General features: G+C 45.2%; 1 protein-coding gene across 4 annotated transcripts in view; it reads right to left on the bottom strand.

Moving 5' to 3' along the window:
• Window positions 1-16,017, bottom strand: part of col4a6 (collagen, type IV, alpha 6) — a 419,493-nt gene that overhangs the window by 98,532 nt on the left and 304,944 nt on the right. For all 4 annotated transcript variants that reach the window (XM_041194995.1, XM_041194994.1, XM_041194996.1 and 1 more), the window contains exons 17-20: window positions 14,890-14,943; window positions 14,007-14,076; window positions 10,255-10,365; window positions 8,877-9,008 (exon numbers count right to left, since the gene is read on the bottom strand). In XM_041194995.1, coding sequence (XP_041050929.1) covers window positions 8,877-9,008; window positions 10,255-10,365; window positions 14,007-14,076; window positions 14,890-14,943 — 367 coding nt within the window. The remainder of the gene's footprint in view (window positions 1-8,876; window positions 9,009-10,254; window positions 10,366-14,006; window positions 14,077-14,889; window positions 14,944-16,017) is intronic.

Here is a 16,017-nt window from a genome sequence, read left to right as displayed (position 1 = left end):
CCCTTCCCACCTACATCCGTGATTCCTCTGACACCTTAAGTCACATCAACAATTTCCAGTTCCCTGGCCCCAACCGCTTCCTCTTCACCATGGATGTCCAATCCCTCTACACCTCCATCCCCCACCAGGATGGTCTGAGGGCCCTTAGCTTCTTCCTCGAACAGAGGCCCGAACAATCCCCATCCACCACTACTCTCCTCCGTCTGGCTGAACTTGTTCTCACGCTGAACAATTTCTCCTTCAACTCCTCTCACTTCCTCCAAATAAAAGGTGTGGCTATGGGTACCCGCATGGGCCCCAGCTATGCCTGTCTCTTTGTGGGGTATGTGGAACATTCCTTGTTCCAGTCCTACTCCGGCTCCCTTCCACAACTCTTTATCCGGTACATCGATGATTACTTCGGTGTCGCTTCATGCTCTCGTTGGGACTTGGAAAAATTTATTAATTTTGCTTCCAATCTCCACCCCTCCATCATTTTCACGTGGTCCATCTCTGACACTTCCCTTCCCTTCCTTGACCTCTCTGTCTCAATCTCTGGTGATTGTCCACCAATATCCATTACAAACCCACCGACTCCCACAGCTATCTCGACTACAGCTCCTCACACCCCACTTCCTGTAAGGACTCCATCCCATTCTCTCAGTTCCTTCGCCTCCGTTGCATCTGTTCCGATGATGCTACCTTCAAAAACAGTTCCTCTGACATGTCCTCCTTCTTCCTTAACCGAGGTTTTCCACCCACGGTCGTTGACAGGGCCCTCAACCGTGTCCGGCCCATCTCCCGTGCATCCACCCTCGTACCTTCTCCTCCCTCCCAGAAACATGATAGGGTCCCCCTTGTCCTCACTTATCACCCCACCAGCCTCCGCATTCAAAGGGTCATCCTCCACCATTTCCGCCAACTCCAGCATGATGCCACCACTAAACACATCTTCCCTTCACCCCCCCTATCGGATTCCGTAGGGATCGCTCCCTCCGGGACACCCTGGTCCACTCCTCCATCACCCCCTACTCCTCAACCCCCTCCTATGGCACCACCCCATGCCCACGCAAAAGATGCAATACCTGCCCCTTCACTTCCTCTCTCCTCACCATCCAAGGACCCAAACACTCCTTTCAAGTGAAGCAGCATTTCACTTGCATTTCCCCCAACTTAGTCTACTGCATTCGTTGCTCCCAATGTGGTCTCCTCTACATTGGAGAGACCAAACGTAAACTGGGCGACCGCTTTGCAGAACACCTGCGGTCTGTCCGCAAGAATGACCCAAACCTCCCTGTCGCTTGCCATTTTAACACTCCACCCTGCTCTCTTGCCCACATGTCTGTCCTTGGCTTGCTGCATTGTTCCAGTGAAGCCCAACGCAAACTGGAGGAACAACACCTCATCTTCCGACTAGGCACTTTACAGCCATCCGGACTGAATATTGAATTCAACAACTTTAGGTCGTGAGCTCCCTCCCCCACCCCACCCCCTTTCTGTTTCCCCCTTCTTTTTCTTTTTTTTCCAATAAATTATATAGATTTTCCTTTTCCCACCTATTTCCATTATAAAAAGAGAAAAAGAAAAAAAATATATATTTATTTATTTATTTTATTTTATTTTTTTATAACTTTTATGCTCTCCCCACCCCCACTAGAGCTATACCTTGAGTGCCCTACCATCCATTCTTAATTAGCACATTCGTTTAGATAATATCACCAACTTTAACTTTAACACCTATGTGTTCTTTTGTATTATTGTTGTTGACATCTTTTGATGACCTGCTTCTATCACTGCTTGTTTGTCCCTACAACCACACCCCCCCCACCTCTCTCTCTCTCTCTCCGCCCCCCACACACACACCTTAAACCAGCTTATATTTCAACTCTTTCTTGGACTCGAACTCAAGTTCTGTCGAAGGGTCATGAGGACTCGAAACGTCAACTCTTTTCTTCTCCGCCGATGCTGCCAGACCTGCTGAGTTTTTCCAGGTAATTCTGTTTTTGTTTTTACTTTTAGTACTGCGCAGAGGCAGAGGACTCAACAAGAGAGGGGTTTTAGGGGGAACAAGAGGGAGAGGGGGTCATTAGGACGTTCTCACACATCTCAATGTTCACAGTAGCATTGGGGAAGGTAATATCATATCGAGCTGTATGTGCTACAGAAACTAGGGGAAAAATAGGAAAATCCAGAAGATTTAGAAATAATCTCAAAAGAGGTTTAAAACATTTTGCAGTAACTTTCATGATTTAATGCATGTAGCAGAGGGCTATGAGCGTACCAAAAATTCAGGTGGTGAGGTCGAGGCAGAACTTTACACAATGGGGTAAAGATCATGGTGGGTACGCTGAAATCTGAGCCCAATTTTACACATGCAATCCCACCGCACAAAACTCTGCAATTGAAGGCTATATCATAACATTTACCCGGCAAAAGAATAAATTCAGAACTAGCACCAAAATAACACAATGTTGACATAACACATTTGCTCACAATTTGCCCTCCAGCAGCACCGCTGCACCCTATTTCTAAGCTGCGCGTGCCCCCAGTTTCATTTTACTCTTCGTCTCATCCGACGCCTCAACAAGAAACTTTGTCTCTTTCTTTCAGGTGCAAAGGAACGCAAGCTCCAACAACTCATCGACACCAACACTGATCCAGGACCCTCCACCCCTGCCTGTCCCTCTGTCCCCACCCCATCTTCCAATCCCAGTCCCGGCCGTGTATTCACTATACCCCCTGACCTTCCCCTCTCCGATGCTGAACGTTCAGTGCTCACCAAAGGACTTAGTTTCATACTCTTACGCCCTCATCTCAATGAATTTCGGGCTCGGAATGATGCTGAACTCTTCTTCCGCCGCCTTTGTCTCCGGGCTCACTTCTTTGGGCAGGAGTCCTCTCCCCGTTCAACGGATCCTTTTTCCCGCCTCCAATATTCTCCCTCCACCTGGACCCCTCCTGCTGGATTCTTACCTTCTCTTGATCTTTTCATTGAGAACTGTCGGCGCGACATTAGTCATCTCAATTTCTCTGCTCCTCTCATCCACTCTAACCTGTCTCTCTCTGAACTTGCTGCAATCCGTTCTCTCAGGTCCAACCCTGACATTGTCATCAAACCTGCTGACAAGGGTGGTGCTGTTGTTGTCTGGCGCACTGACCTCTACCTCGCAGAGGCTGAGTGTCAACTCTCAGACACTTCCTTCTACCTCCCCCTGGACCATGACCCCACCACTGAACATCAAGCCATTGTTTCCAGGACTGTTACTGACCTCATCTCCGCTGGAGATCTTCCTTCCACATCTTCCAACCTTATAGTCACCCAACCTCGGACGGCCCGCTTCTACCTCCTACCCAAAATCCACAAACAGGACTGTCCCGGCAGACCGATCATGTCAGCCTGTTCCTGCCCTACAGAACTCATTTCTTGCTATCTTGACTCCATTCTCTCTCCCCTTGTCCAGTCCCTTCCCACCTACATCCGTGATTCCTCTGACACCCTACATCCTATCAACAATTTCCAGTTCCCTGGCCCCAATTTCACCTCATATATTTCCAATCATTTTGAATCAGCATTGACAACGAGCAAAAACATTGTTCCCAGGAAAGGTGCAGTGTAGTCAATGTGAAACCACACCCAGGGTCTACCTGGCCACTCCCATGGGTGTAAAGGAGCTGTCGCTGTCAACTTTTGCAGTTGCTGACATTGCACACAGTGCTTCACTGAACTCTCTATTTTGCATCCATCCCAGGCCATCATAGATAGCTGAGTGCTATGGTCTTCATTTGGGAAATTCCTGAACGGGCACTGTGTAGTTCAATTAAAAGTGGCTCCCTTCCCTTTGGAGGAACACTCACTCGTGCTCCCCACAATAAGATGCCATCCTGGCTGGTTATTTCATGTCTTCTGTTGAAGTACAGTTTCATTTCATCAGATACAAGTTCCTGTGACCAACCATGTAGCACTTGTTCTCATACGGGAGATAGGACTGTCCCGACTTGTCCAGTCTCTGATTTGTCGAGCATATACCGGTGAGGAATCTAAGAAATTTAACAGTGAAACAAGTTCCTGTGGAACTGGGACATGCTCATCATTTTCTTGTAAAGACAAACGACTAAGGGCATCGGCATTTGTGATTTGATTGCCAGGCTTATGTACAAAAGTGTATTCGTATGCTGCCGGAATTAAAGCCCATCATTGTATTCTTGCTGAGGCTATGGGTGTAATAGCCGTGTCCTCACTGAACAATCCCAACAATTGGGTTTGTGGTCTGAAACGATTATAAAATGGTGGCCGTGTACATACTGGTGAAATTTCTTGACACCAAAGATGATGGACAGGCCTTCTTATTCTATCTGCGAGTGTCCCTTTTCTGCTGCGGTGAGTGTTCTTGATACATAACCTATTGGCCATCATCCATCTGATGAGACAGCACTGCTCCCACTCCGTAGGAAGATGCGTCACATGTCAGCACCAATTCTTTCATCTGGTTATAATGCACTAATAAATTGGACGAGTGCAATAATTGTTTCACCTTTATGAAAGCTTCTTTCTGGGGTGCCTCCCAAGACCAACGTTGGTTCTTCTTGAATAGGGAATGCAGGTGGGCCAGCATTGTGGACAAATTGGAAACGCCTATAATAGTTGATCATTCCGAGGAATAACTTGAGCTCTGAGGCATTCTTTGGCGCAGGTATCTCTCTATGGCTCTCACTTTCTCCTCAACCGGGTGGAGGTCCTGTGAATCTACCCAGTGACCCAGATAGATTACCCCCCTCACTTGGAATGTCCACGTTTATTAAATGCACTCCAGCTTGCAAGAAACATCTTAAGACTTCTTCTAAGTTTGCCAAACGCTCTTTTTCAGTGAAACCTATCACCAATACATCGTCTAAATAGACAACAACCTGGGGCAGTCCCTGCAGTAAGCTTTCCATTGTTCTCTGAAAGATGACATAAGCACAGGAAACACCAAAAGGCAATCATGTATATTGGTACAACCCTTTGTGGGTATTAACTGTGACAGATTCCTGGGAGGCATTATCCAATTCTAGTTGTTGATAAGCATGATTCATGTCAAGCTTTCTGTCCCTCCTGCCAGCTTGGCATACTGGTCTTCGATTATTGGAATGAAGTGCCTGTCTAGCTGAGCTGCTTGATTAACCGTCAGTTTGTTGTCTCCACAAATTCGGATGCTTTGGTCGGATTTAAGGACGGGGACTATGGGAGCTGCCCATTCTGAGAACTGAACAGGTTGTATAACAAAAACAGAATTACCTGGAAAAACTCAGCAGGTCTGGCAGCATCGGCGGAGAAGAAAAGAATTGACGTTTCGAGTCCTCATGACCCTTCGCCAACTTTAAATTTAACACCTATGTGTTCTATTGTACTATTGTCGTTGACATCTTTTGATGATCTGCTTCTATCACTGCTTGTTTGTCCCTACAACCACACCCCCCCCTCCACCTCTTTGTCTCTCTATCTCACCACCCCCCACACACACACCTTAAACCAGCTTATATTTCAGCTCTTTCCTGGACTCGAACTCAAGTTCTGTCGAAGGGTCATGAGGACTTGAAACGTCAACTCTTTTCTTCTCCGCCGATGCTGCCAGACCTGCTGAGTTTTTCCAGGTAATTCTGTTTTTGTTTTGGATTTCCAGCATCCGCAGTTTTTTTGTTTTTATCTCTGTGTTTAATTGACTGCCACTGCTCTTCAAGAAATGCCTACCTCCTTGAAGAAGTTCTGTTCCTCTCTGCGACAAGATTTCTGTATCTCTCTGTTGCCTTGTTCACCAACTTTAACTTTAACACCTATGTGTTCTATTGTACTATTGTCGTTGACATCTTTTGATGATCTGCTTCTATCACTGCTTGTTTGTCCCTACAACCACACCCCGCCTCCACCTCTCTGTCTCTCTATCTCTCCGCCCCCCCACACACACACCTTAAACCAACTTATATTTCAGCTCTTTCCTGGACTTGAACTCAAGTTCTGTCGAAGGGTCATGAGGACTCGAAACGTCAACTCTTTTCTTCTCCGCCGATGCTGCCAGATCTGCTGAGTTTTTCCAGGTAATTCTGTTTTTGTTTTGCATTTCCAGCATCCACAGTTTTTTTGTTTTTATCTCTGTGTTTAATTGACTGCCACTGCTCTTCAAGAAATGCCTACCTCCTTGAAGAAGTTCTGTTCCTCTCTGCGACAAGATTTCCGTATCTCTCTGTTGTCTTGTTCACCAACTTTAACTTTAACACCTATGTGTTCTATTGTACTATTGTCGTTGACATCTTTTGATGATCTGCTTCTATCATTGCTTGTTTGTCCCTACAACCACATCCCCCCTCCACCTCTCTGTCTCTCTATCTCTCCGCCCCCCACACACACACCTTAAACCAGCTTATATTTCAGCTCTTTCCTGGACTCGAACTCAAGTTCTGTTGAAGGGTCATGAGGACTCGAAACGTCAACTCTTTTCTTCTCCGCCGATGCTGCCAGACCTGCTGAGTTTTTCCAGGTAATTCTGTTTTTGTTTTGGATTTCCAGCATCCGCAGTTTTTTTGTTTTTATATAGGTTGTATAACACCCTGTTTCTCTAGTCTGTTCAGTTCAATGTCGACTTTTTCTTGCAGGGCATGTGACACCGGCCTCGCCTTCCTAAAGCAAGGGGTTGCTTCCAGATCCACATGACTCTTTGCCTGCAGGCCCTGAATTTTCCCCAGTTTGTCCCTGAAGACAGTGGCGTACTTTCTAAGTAGCTCTGGTAGCTCACTTGCTCTCAACTGGAAAATTTCAGCCCACTCTAACTTAGTCTCCTATAACCAATTTCACCCCGGGAGGCTTGGCCCTTCACCTACTACCACCATCAAGGGTAGCTTTGCTGATTAGCTTCCATAATAGACTGTTACTCTGCTTATGCCTTTTACTTGAATGTCTTCACTCGTCTATGTTTTTAGCTTGGGGACTGTTTCTTCTAAACTTAATTGATGTTCACCATTATTCAAATATCTGAAGGTATGTTCCCCAATTACTGGAGCTCCCATGACCACTTCCATTCTGACAAGTTTGCCATTTACCTTCAGTGTGATAAATATTGGTTCTGTCTTTCCAACTTTCAGATTAAACAATGAGTAAATGTCTGAATTTGTTGTTTCGGGCTCTTCTACATTGTAGATTTCATTGGACTTCTTCTCTTGTTTACAAGCTTGCTTGAATCTTTCCTTGCATTGCCTTGTCATATGTCCATTTCTATGACAATAGTGGCACTCAATTTTTTTTAAACTGCCAATTGCTAAAAGACAGATTGTTTTCACCTCCATTAAAATTATTTTTTGATTTTGCTGCTCAGTTATTTTTCTGTATGCTTCAGCTAGGGGGAACTGTTTCCTGCTTCCCAGCAGAGTCTCGCTTCTTTTGTGCCTCTTTCAGCTAAGGTGTCCCGTCTGATGTGGAGGATGGCGCCATTTTGTTCTCCCTGTATTGCTTTTGAATCTTTTACCGCACTTCCCATGGCCAGCGCAATCTTTAGCACCTTCCTGAAATCTAGATTCACTCTGGACAATAATCTTTTCTGAATAGTGTCCTCTTTCACACCACACACTAAACAATCTCTGAGCATGTTGTTCAGAGTTGTACCAAACTCACAGCGATCCTTTAGCTGTTTCAAATTTGCCACAAAGCATGCAATTTTCTCACCCAGTGCTCTATTTCATGAATTAAACCTGAACCTCTGCGTCGTGACTGAGGGCTTTGGTTGAAAATGGCCCTTCACGAGGTCCACCAATTCATCAGAATTTTTCAAATCTGGGGCACTAGATGCCATCAAATTTCAAATCAAATTGTAGGTTTTGCTCCCACAAGTACTCAAGAGGATTTGTTCGCCTCTTCTCTTCTCCCTAATCTCATTCGCTTGAAAAAAGAACGTGAGGTGTTCTATGTATTGAGACCAATTGGCTGTGGCTGGTTCAAAAGGATCAATTCTCCCAAATTGTGGCATTTTGGGAGGGGATAACTTCTTCAATTCTAATTGCCGAATTCTTTCTAACTTGCTTTCTTCTGTTCAATCCTGTTTTATCCTCATCGCCAGTTTGATGTAGGGTGGCGGAGTTATGCTATTAATGATATAGTTGTGCTATTAATGATAGAGATCTACAGACACTTCTTGGGTGGAAACATTAAGTTTAACTGCAATATATTCAGCAGCAACTCCACCTGTGATTTCAACTCCAACTCTATCTCTACACTGACTGCTGAGGTAGTCCATGCTACTCTCCTATTGGTTATTGCAGATCATGTGATCTTGCCGTGCCTAACAAGTATTATTCTTAAAGGTACATTGCACACTAAATAAAACTATAATTACTACACATTCCTTCCCTGAATTCAAAACCATGAGATTCCTGGCCCAAACACAAATTTCTTGTAACCTGACCAATGCTTCTTGATTATGTTGTCTTCTCTCCATCTCTTTACAACCTTGGTGGCAGCCTCCACAATGGTCTTGACCCTTCATCTAGATTTCTCAATGAGGAAAGAAAAGGAGAGCACAATGCTGTACTCAGCCAGCCATCAAGCTGCACAGGAGTTGTCCAGGATAACACCCTCACAGATTTCCTTTGCTTAGTGTGGTGGCATCCCACTGAACAGCACGACTGAGGCTGAGCTTGAAGATCCCAGACCATGGTGCCTTGAATTGATTCCCAAAAATAACTATTTAATTATAGCCTACGGGTTGTAATTCAAAGTTGGCTATTTTGTCCAAAGTAGGAGTTGATAATTTCCAATCCTTTTTGACCACCAACAGCTCAAAATGCTTTAAAACTTCCAGCAAGAGTCAACATATAAATTCACAACTCTTACACAACTGCACTATTATAACTGTACATTATACTTTATTACATACCTGGTGGACCAGGAGGCCCAGGGGGGCCCAGGAAACCTGGTGGGCCTGGTTGTGAAAAAGTCATTCTTCCTGGCGCACCCTTTGCACCTTTAGGTCCTACAATGCCTGGGAATCCTGGTAAACCCTTGGAACCTAAGCGACGGAAACGAAAGTCGAATGTTTATTGGGTGGAATGGCAGCAATCTCCTCACACATGATTGGCATGGTCTCACTGATATGTACAACTTCTGCAGACAGACATGTCTCGATCACTGTATCCCCGCTTCTAATCCCCAGTCAGCATCACCAAGTCAACATGAGGAGATGGTTCAAAGTTGTTTATGTTAGCACTTTGCATTTTAAAAGCAGAGTGAACTTGAGTTCAGAACTTAAAAAATAAAACAAATCCCAGAATATACAAGTTATCTTGAGGCAATAAGATTAGACTCTTGCATATAGCAGAACAAAAGAAACATTTTACTACAAGCGAATGTGGTCACGTCTTTCTACCCAAGTACTGGAGTACCTAGCCACTAGTACAAAAATCTGGATGGATTGGGAAAGGAATCAGAACACATCAAGATACCTACAAGAAATAACAAGTTATGCAAAGCGAGCCTGATAAAAGGTTCATGGTCTCTTCAAGGTCCATCTAGGTAAACATGGCACATGATGTGGAGCTAGACCCAAAGGACCAGCAAGTTTTTGGGTGCAGTCCCAAGAAAGTGCTGAAGTGATTGATCTCAACAGCAGAACAAATGTGGAGCTAAGGCTAGGTTCAACACCCTTGACCCTGGAGGGGGAGAATACCTCAAAATACCAAAGAAGCTAGGCTCAAACCATTTTGAAATGAGCAATGTTCCTAAGCTACAGTCCTGCTGTGTCTGTGTCTCCTGTTTCAGTTAAACAAAATAAGTGACAGCCATCTGCTGGTTCATTCCTCAGGGCAATGTCTTGACCAATCAGAGTCCAGCTGCCAGGTTTAAATTTCAAACAGTGCTCGGCAGTTAACTGTTAGTCACCATCAATTGATTCATTCTCCATGGCAGTGCCTCTACCAATCATAATCCACTAGCCGACCAATCAGCACTCTTCTCATACAGTATAAATTTCTATTCCCCTTTCATTGGGTATTCTTGCAAATTGTCCTGATGAATGCAAGATGAAAAGCTTCAACAAAAAAATATCTTTTTTCAGCAATTTTATATTTTGACTTATGAAAATCCTTCAATAAAATTTTTAATTAGGCATGATTTCTGATTAGAGGCATCAGGGAAGAAAGCTGCTGTACTTATGAACGTGATTTGTCTTCAGCCAGGATGATACTACTGGTCAATCACATAACAATTCTACACCTTGAACATTAAAATTGTTAGCTTGTAACACACATAAAATATACCTTGAGTTTGTGCTGGAGAGCCTGGACGTCCAGGTAATCCTGTCTGGCCTTGAAAACCTCGGACTCCTGGAGGACCTGGCAGTCCCTGTGAACCTGAATCCCCAGGAGGACCTGCAATTGAAAAAAAAGGGTCAGAGTCCAGCACATATCCTAGAATAGTCACGGTGCTTCTGGTATCACCCTGTGATTCGCACATACCTCATCCCTACACAATGCAAGGTGCACATGAAGTTATATAATTTTGAGGTCTCTGAACAAAATATTGATCTATCCTAACAAGAAATAAGATTCCTGCCATGGGATAGGCGAGTTCAATTAACTATACAAACACCTCAGCAAGCCCGAGATTCCTCCATTGCAACACGTAATTTCCATATTTTTACCAGCCTATAGCAGTTTTCCCCTCAAGTTTTCACCCCTTCCCACCTAGAAGCTTCGACTCCTTTTGGGATATGGTTACACGAACAGCAGATGCTCTCCAGTCCTTTAGACATGAGGTTTATCTCAATGTGCAAGCTCTGACAGTGAATGTTGGCCATGGAACTATGGAGCATTAAAGCTGGGCCTAGTCTTGTTCTCACATGGTTCCTCTTCCCAGCAGGGCTCACTGATTCTGATCAGAAGAGGGGAACCTGCACTTTCTACCCTTCTTTGACTGTGAACCTTATATTAACCTGTTGTATAACTGTTATCAACCCAGCTGGCACCAGCATCTCCTAGCACAGGCCAGGGACTGAAAGAGTAACCAGTCTGATCAATACGGCTCAGTTCCAATCTTGGTAACACAACAGCGGAGGCCACCACAGCTAAACCAGATATGATATCTATACATGGGCACTTACCAGCAGGAGCCACTGGTTAGCAATCCAAAGTGGGAACTCTGGTTTTGAATCCTATACCCCCTCCTGAGTCCTACAAACCTCCAAAATCTTTGCACTTCCCCAATTGTGGCCTCTTGCGCATCCTTAATTTTCACTGCCCCCCCACTCCATCTTTGGCAAATGTGCCTTCAGTTACTGAGGCTCTAAGCTCTGAAATTCCCTCACTGAACCTCTTTGCCTCTCTCTCCTCCTTTAAAACCTACATCCTTGATTACATTTTTGCAACCTGTCCTAAATTGGCTTTGTGGTTCGGTGTCAAATCTGGTCCGATAAGGCTCCCTTGAAGCCTCTTTGAACATTTTATTACATTATCGATGCTAGATAAATGCAAGTTATTGTTTGCTGTTGAATCCTTCTTTCCCTTCACCAGGTACAGTAATGTGTCTACAGTATCAGGCAGGTTTTTCTTCAGCCTAATGAAAAAACCAGAAGGTGAAAGATGGTGTCAAACAGGAACTGGCAGCTGATTTTTCACTATGCCTGATCTCCTTTCCTGTGAAGCTCACAGAGTGACAATCTAAACCTGTTTGGAGATTCGTTTCCTCATCTCACTTGACAATATTATTATATTTGTCAATAAATCTTGGCGATGCTTTCCTAATCAATGGAAAATGAAACCAGGTGCAAGTCTTCTAACTCATTACAAGCCCATTTTACACACTGACAACTTCAACCTCCCCCTGCCCCCAATGTTCTCATGCTTAGAGTCTTTAGCTAGAAATTTTGTTTAAGGGGACCATGATTATTTTAGATAAAATAGCAGAACACTCAAGATGCCAGTGAAAAATGTGTGAGATGTAGCAACCTGGAACCTGGGGACAAGCACACAGTTCACTCCTACTATTCATTCTCAGCTGCCTGAAGGCATTGGGGAGGCAGCAATTTCACCTCAGGAAGGAGGAATAGGCATCCAAGGAAAGGTCAATCCCAACCATGAACCTCTAACACCTCGTTAGAGCAGTTCTGGCATTCCCCAGCGATCGTAACCCCATCTAACTAGCAGAGAATAAAACTGGAAGGCTGTCAGGAAACATATGGTGCTCAGGCACTATCACATCTAAAGGAGATTAAATAAAAAGAGGGAAGTACACAAGAAACAGGTTGGCATGTTTCAGATCTTGTTAATTTTCAATGCAGTATAGGATAAAGCTAAAGTTTTATAGTGTCGGTATAACCAGTTGAGGTGAGAGTGAGTGCCCTGGACATCAAGGCAGCATTTGACTGAGTGTGGCATCAAAGAGCCTGAGCAAAACTAGATTCAATGGGAATCAGGGTGAAAACTCTCCACTGGTTTGAGTCATGCCTAGCACAAAGGAAGATGGTTGTGGTTGCTGGAGGTCAGTCATCTCAGTTCCAGGACATCACTGCAGGAGTTCCTCAGGGTAGTGTCCTAGGCTCAACCATCTTCAGCTGCTTCATCAATGACCTTCTTTTCATCATAAGGTCAAAAGTGGCGATGTTCGCTGATGATTGCACAATGTTAAGCACCATTCGCGACTCCTCAAATACTGAAGCAGTCCATGTACAAATGCAGCAAGGCCTGGACAATATTCAGACTTGGGCTGACAAGTGGCAAGTAACATTCATGCCACACAAGCGTCAGGCAATGACCATCTCCAACAAGAGAGAATCCAACCATCGCCCCTTGACGTTCAATGGCATTACCATCACTCAATCCCCCACTATCAACATCCTGGGAGTTACCATTGACAAGGAACTGAACTGAACTAGCCATATAAATACTGTGGCTACAAGAGCAGGGACTAGGAATCGTACAACGAGTAACTCGCCTCCTGACTACCCAAAGCCTGTCCACCATCTACAAGGCACAAGTCAGGAGTGTGATGGAATACTCTCCCCTTGCCTGGATGAGTGCAGCTCCTACAACACTGAAGAAGCTGGACACCGTCCAGGACAAAGCAGTCCATTTGATTGGCACCATATCCACAAACATTCACTCCCTCCACCACCAACGCACAGTAGCAGCAGTGTGTACCATCTACAAGATGCACTGCAGGGATTCACCAAGGCTCCTTCTACAGCACCTTCCAAACCCACAATCACTACCACCAAGAAGGACAAGGGCAGCAGATAGATGGGAACACCACCACCTGGAAGTTCCCCTCCAAGTCACTCACCATCCTGACTTGAAAATATATCGCCGTTCCTTCACTATCGCTGGGTCAAAATCCTGGAACTCCTCCCTAACAGCACTGTGGGTGTGCCTACACTACATGGACTGCAGCGGTTCAAGAAGGCAGCTCACCACCATTTTCTCAAGGGCAACAAGGGATGGGCAATAAATGCTGGCCCAGCCAGCGAAGCCCACATCCCGTGAGTGAATAAAAATTAAATTATGGGCTGTGTTTTATACGGCCCCACAAGCATGTTTCCGGTGGGGAGCATGTAAAGTAGGGTGGGTGCCCACTCTACCACCTTCTCACCCACCCCCGAGCTCACCCCATAAATACAGAGGTGCGGGGGGGGGAATGGGGTCGGTAAGGTCAATTAGGCTCGTAACCAAGCCCATTGACCCTGATGATACACTGTCCATACAATAAAACGTTTGGCATGGGCAGAAGGGCGGGAGAAGGCAGCCCAGTTTTTTTTAAGGGAACGTTCAAAGGGCAGCAAGTTCGATCATCGGGGGCAGCCTTCTGCAGATCGACGGGCGGTCCCCTAACAAGACAGAACACTCCCCATCTTCCTAATATCCCCCAGTCTTAAACCCAGTGCATTATGGCTGTGGGGCAGGCAGGCATGGAGCGGGTCAGCTCCATGTAGGCTTTACTTGGAGGAACAAGCCATCCGCAAACCCCCCCCACAATAATTTCATTCAGCCCCACGATTATTAAGGGAGCTAGCCTGTACCTTTAACAAGAGTACCACTTCCATCGATGTAAGCTGGGGGACCTGGTGGACCCACTTCACCCTGGTCACCCTAAAAAACAGGAAATAATTAATTTCAATAGATTTTACATTCAAATAGCCCACAAAAACAAATGGATACATTTTTCATGTTGTTGAGACCACAGGCAATTATCTTTGCACTATACAATATAGCAGAGAAATCTATTGCCCTTATTACCATAATGTATTATTTCTGAACACACCTCAGTCCAGTGATCTAAAGTATTGTGAGTGCACTGTCCAGGCGCCTCAGTTGAGCAGGGTAATGTGGTCCGACTAGTTAGACCAATGTGGTGCTCTGTGACCTAACAGAAATGTTCCAAATTTGAAAGGTCTGTGCTACATTAGCAGGAATCCTGAACTGACCTCAGTGTCACTGGGATTAGACGGAAGAAATGAGCTTTTTGTTCCTGCTCCTGATTGCCATGCAGTGAACCCCTGCTGAAGCAGGTTGCGTTATAAATATGGGTAAAGATAGGGATTAGCTTGACTATGATAGTCCCATAATTGGATATGGTGCTAACATACAGTCCTTAGCTTCACATATGAAGAATGTGTAAATAGCAGTGGCCCCATAGAGCTACCAGGGAACAGAGCTGGAACTAAAGGGGACTAAAGCAGTCATTCTCTTTGAAGATCAGTGATTGGCTGACCTTATCCTTAAGATGCACAACTGATAAACTCGGAAAGCTTTATTCCATTGAATGACAACATGAGTTTAAGCATGTTATTCAAAAAGTTAGTTGATGATCTTCACATTTTCAACCTGACTTTTCCACTTGGGGTTGCAACAGTGAAGAGGATTATTTCTATTTACTTAGTTTGAAATATATCCAAAGCCTACCTTCATTCCTGGGAAACCATCTCTTCCACTTGTCCCAGTGTAGCCTGGTAAGCCCTTCAAAACATTTTAATTTGCAAATTAAATTCAGCACTTTGTAAACTCTATAAGCCAACCCTATTGCATTAGAGTGCAGTACGTTGTGCTTGCTGAACTATGTGAGCTGAGGACAAGAGAGGATAGACACAAAAGGGAATGGAGGACCAGAGCCTGGGAACAGGTTTCACAGGGGACCAACCTGAAAGCTAGTTTCAAAAATAAATGCAGTAAATTATAAGAACAGGTGGGCAGAAGTGAACTTGGTCTTAAAATGGAGAAAAGAAAATTGAGAAGGATTTGGCCAAAGAATTTATAATGCCAAAAGTCTTAGATAATTGGCTTTATGCAAATTATTTAAACTAATTGTGTTCACAGGTGTACAAAAGTGGGATAGCCCCGTTCCTCTTCCTCACTTACACAATTCCCCTTGGCAACATGGTCTAAAAACATGCGGGAGAATTTTACATGGAGGTGGTGGCCCCAAATCTCCTGCTTAAAGAGTTGGCAGTGAGCCCATCTCTGCATGGCTGGGAAACCCAGGCCGATTTTATGGCCTTCGGCCTGTTAATTTGCTCAGTGGAACTTCACCCCCATTAGGGAGGAAGTTGAGCAGGGCAAAAGCTTCTGGCCAATCAAATGACAGGCAGCTCCCTCGTCCCAGCAGTGCCACAGGGTGTGCTGTTCACTGTTGGGGCTACAGGCAGTCACCACACCAAGGGACCATGGAACCAGAAGTCCAGCTATGTCTAGAGTTATGCGGGGGGCGGGGGGGGGGGGGGGGGGGGGGGGGGGGGGCAAGGGAGAGGGGAGAGACATGCAGGTTGGGGAAAGTAACGTGAGGGGGTCCTCTGTTGGGCACAGGATACTCAATCAGGAGATAACCCTCTCACCTATAAGCCAGCAACAACACCGCCAAGTAAAAAATGGTAAAACCTGGTGGCCTCACCATGTGGATTAGGCACCCATTGCCGCTGGAAAAATCTTAGCGCCAGCGGGAGGTGGCCCTTAAGTTGGTGAGCGGGCTACCTGATGTCTCCCTCACCACTCGTAAAAGGCAGGTAAGTGTTGGGCGCAATCTGATTTTATGCACCC

The sequence above is a fragment of the Carcharodon carcharias genome, chromosome 9 (assembly GCF_017639515.1).
Source record: "Carcharodon carcharias isolate sCarCar2 chromosome 9, sCarCar2.pri, whole genome shotgun sequence".
NCBI lineage: Eukaryota > Metazoa > Chordata > Chondrichthyes > Lamniformes > Lamnidae > Carcharodon > Carcharodon carcharias.
Note: the sequence above shows the minus strand (reverse complement) of the source record. Positions and strands in the feature narration are given on the sequence as shown.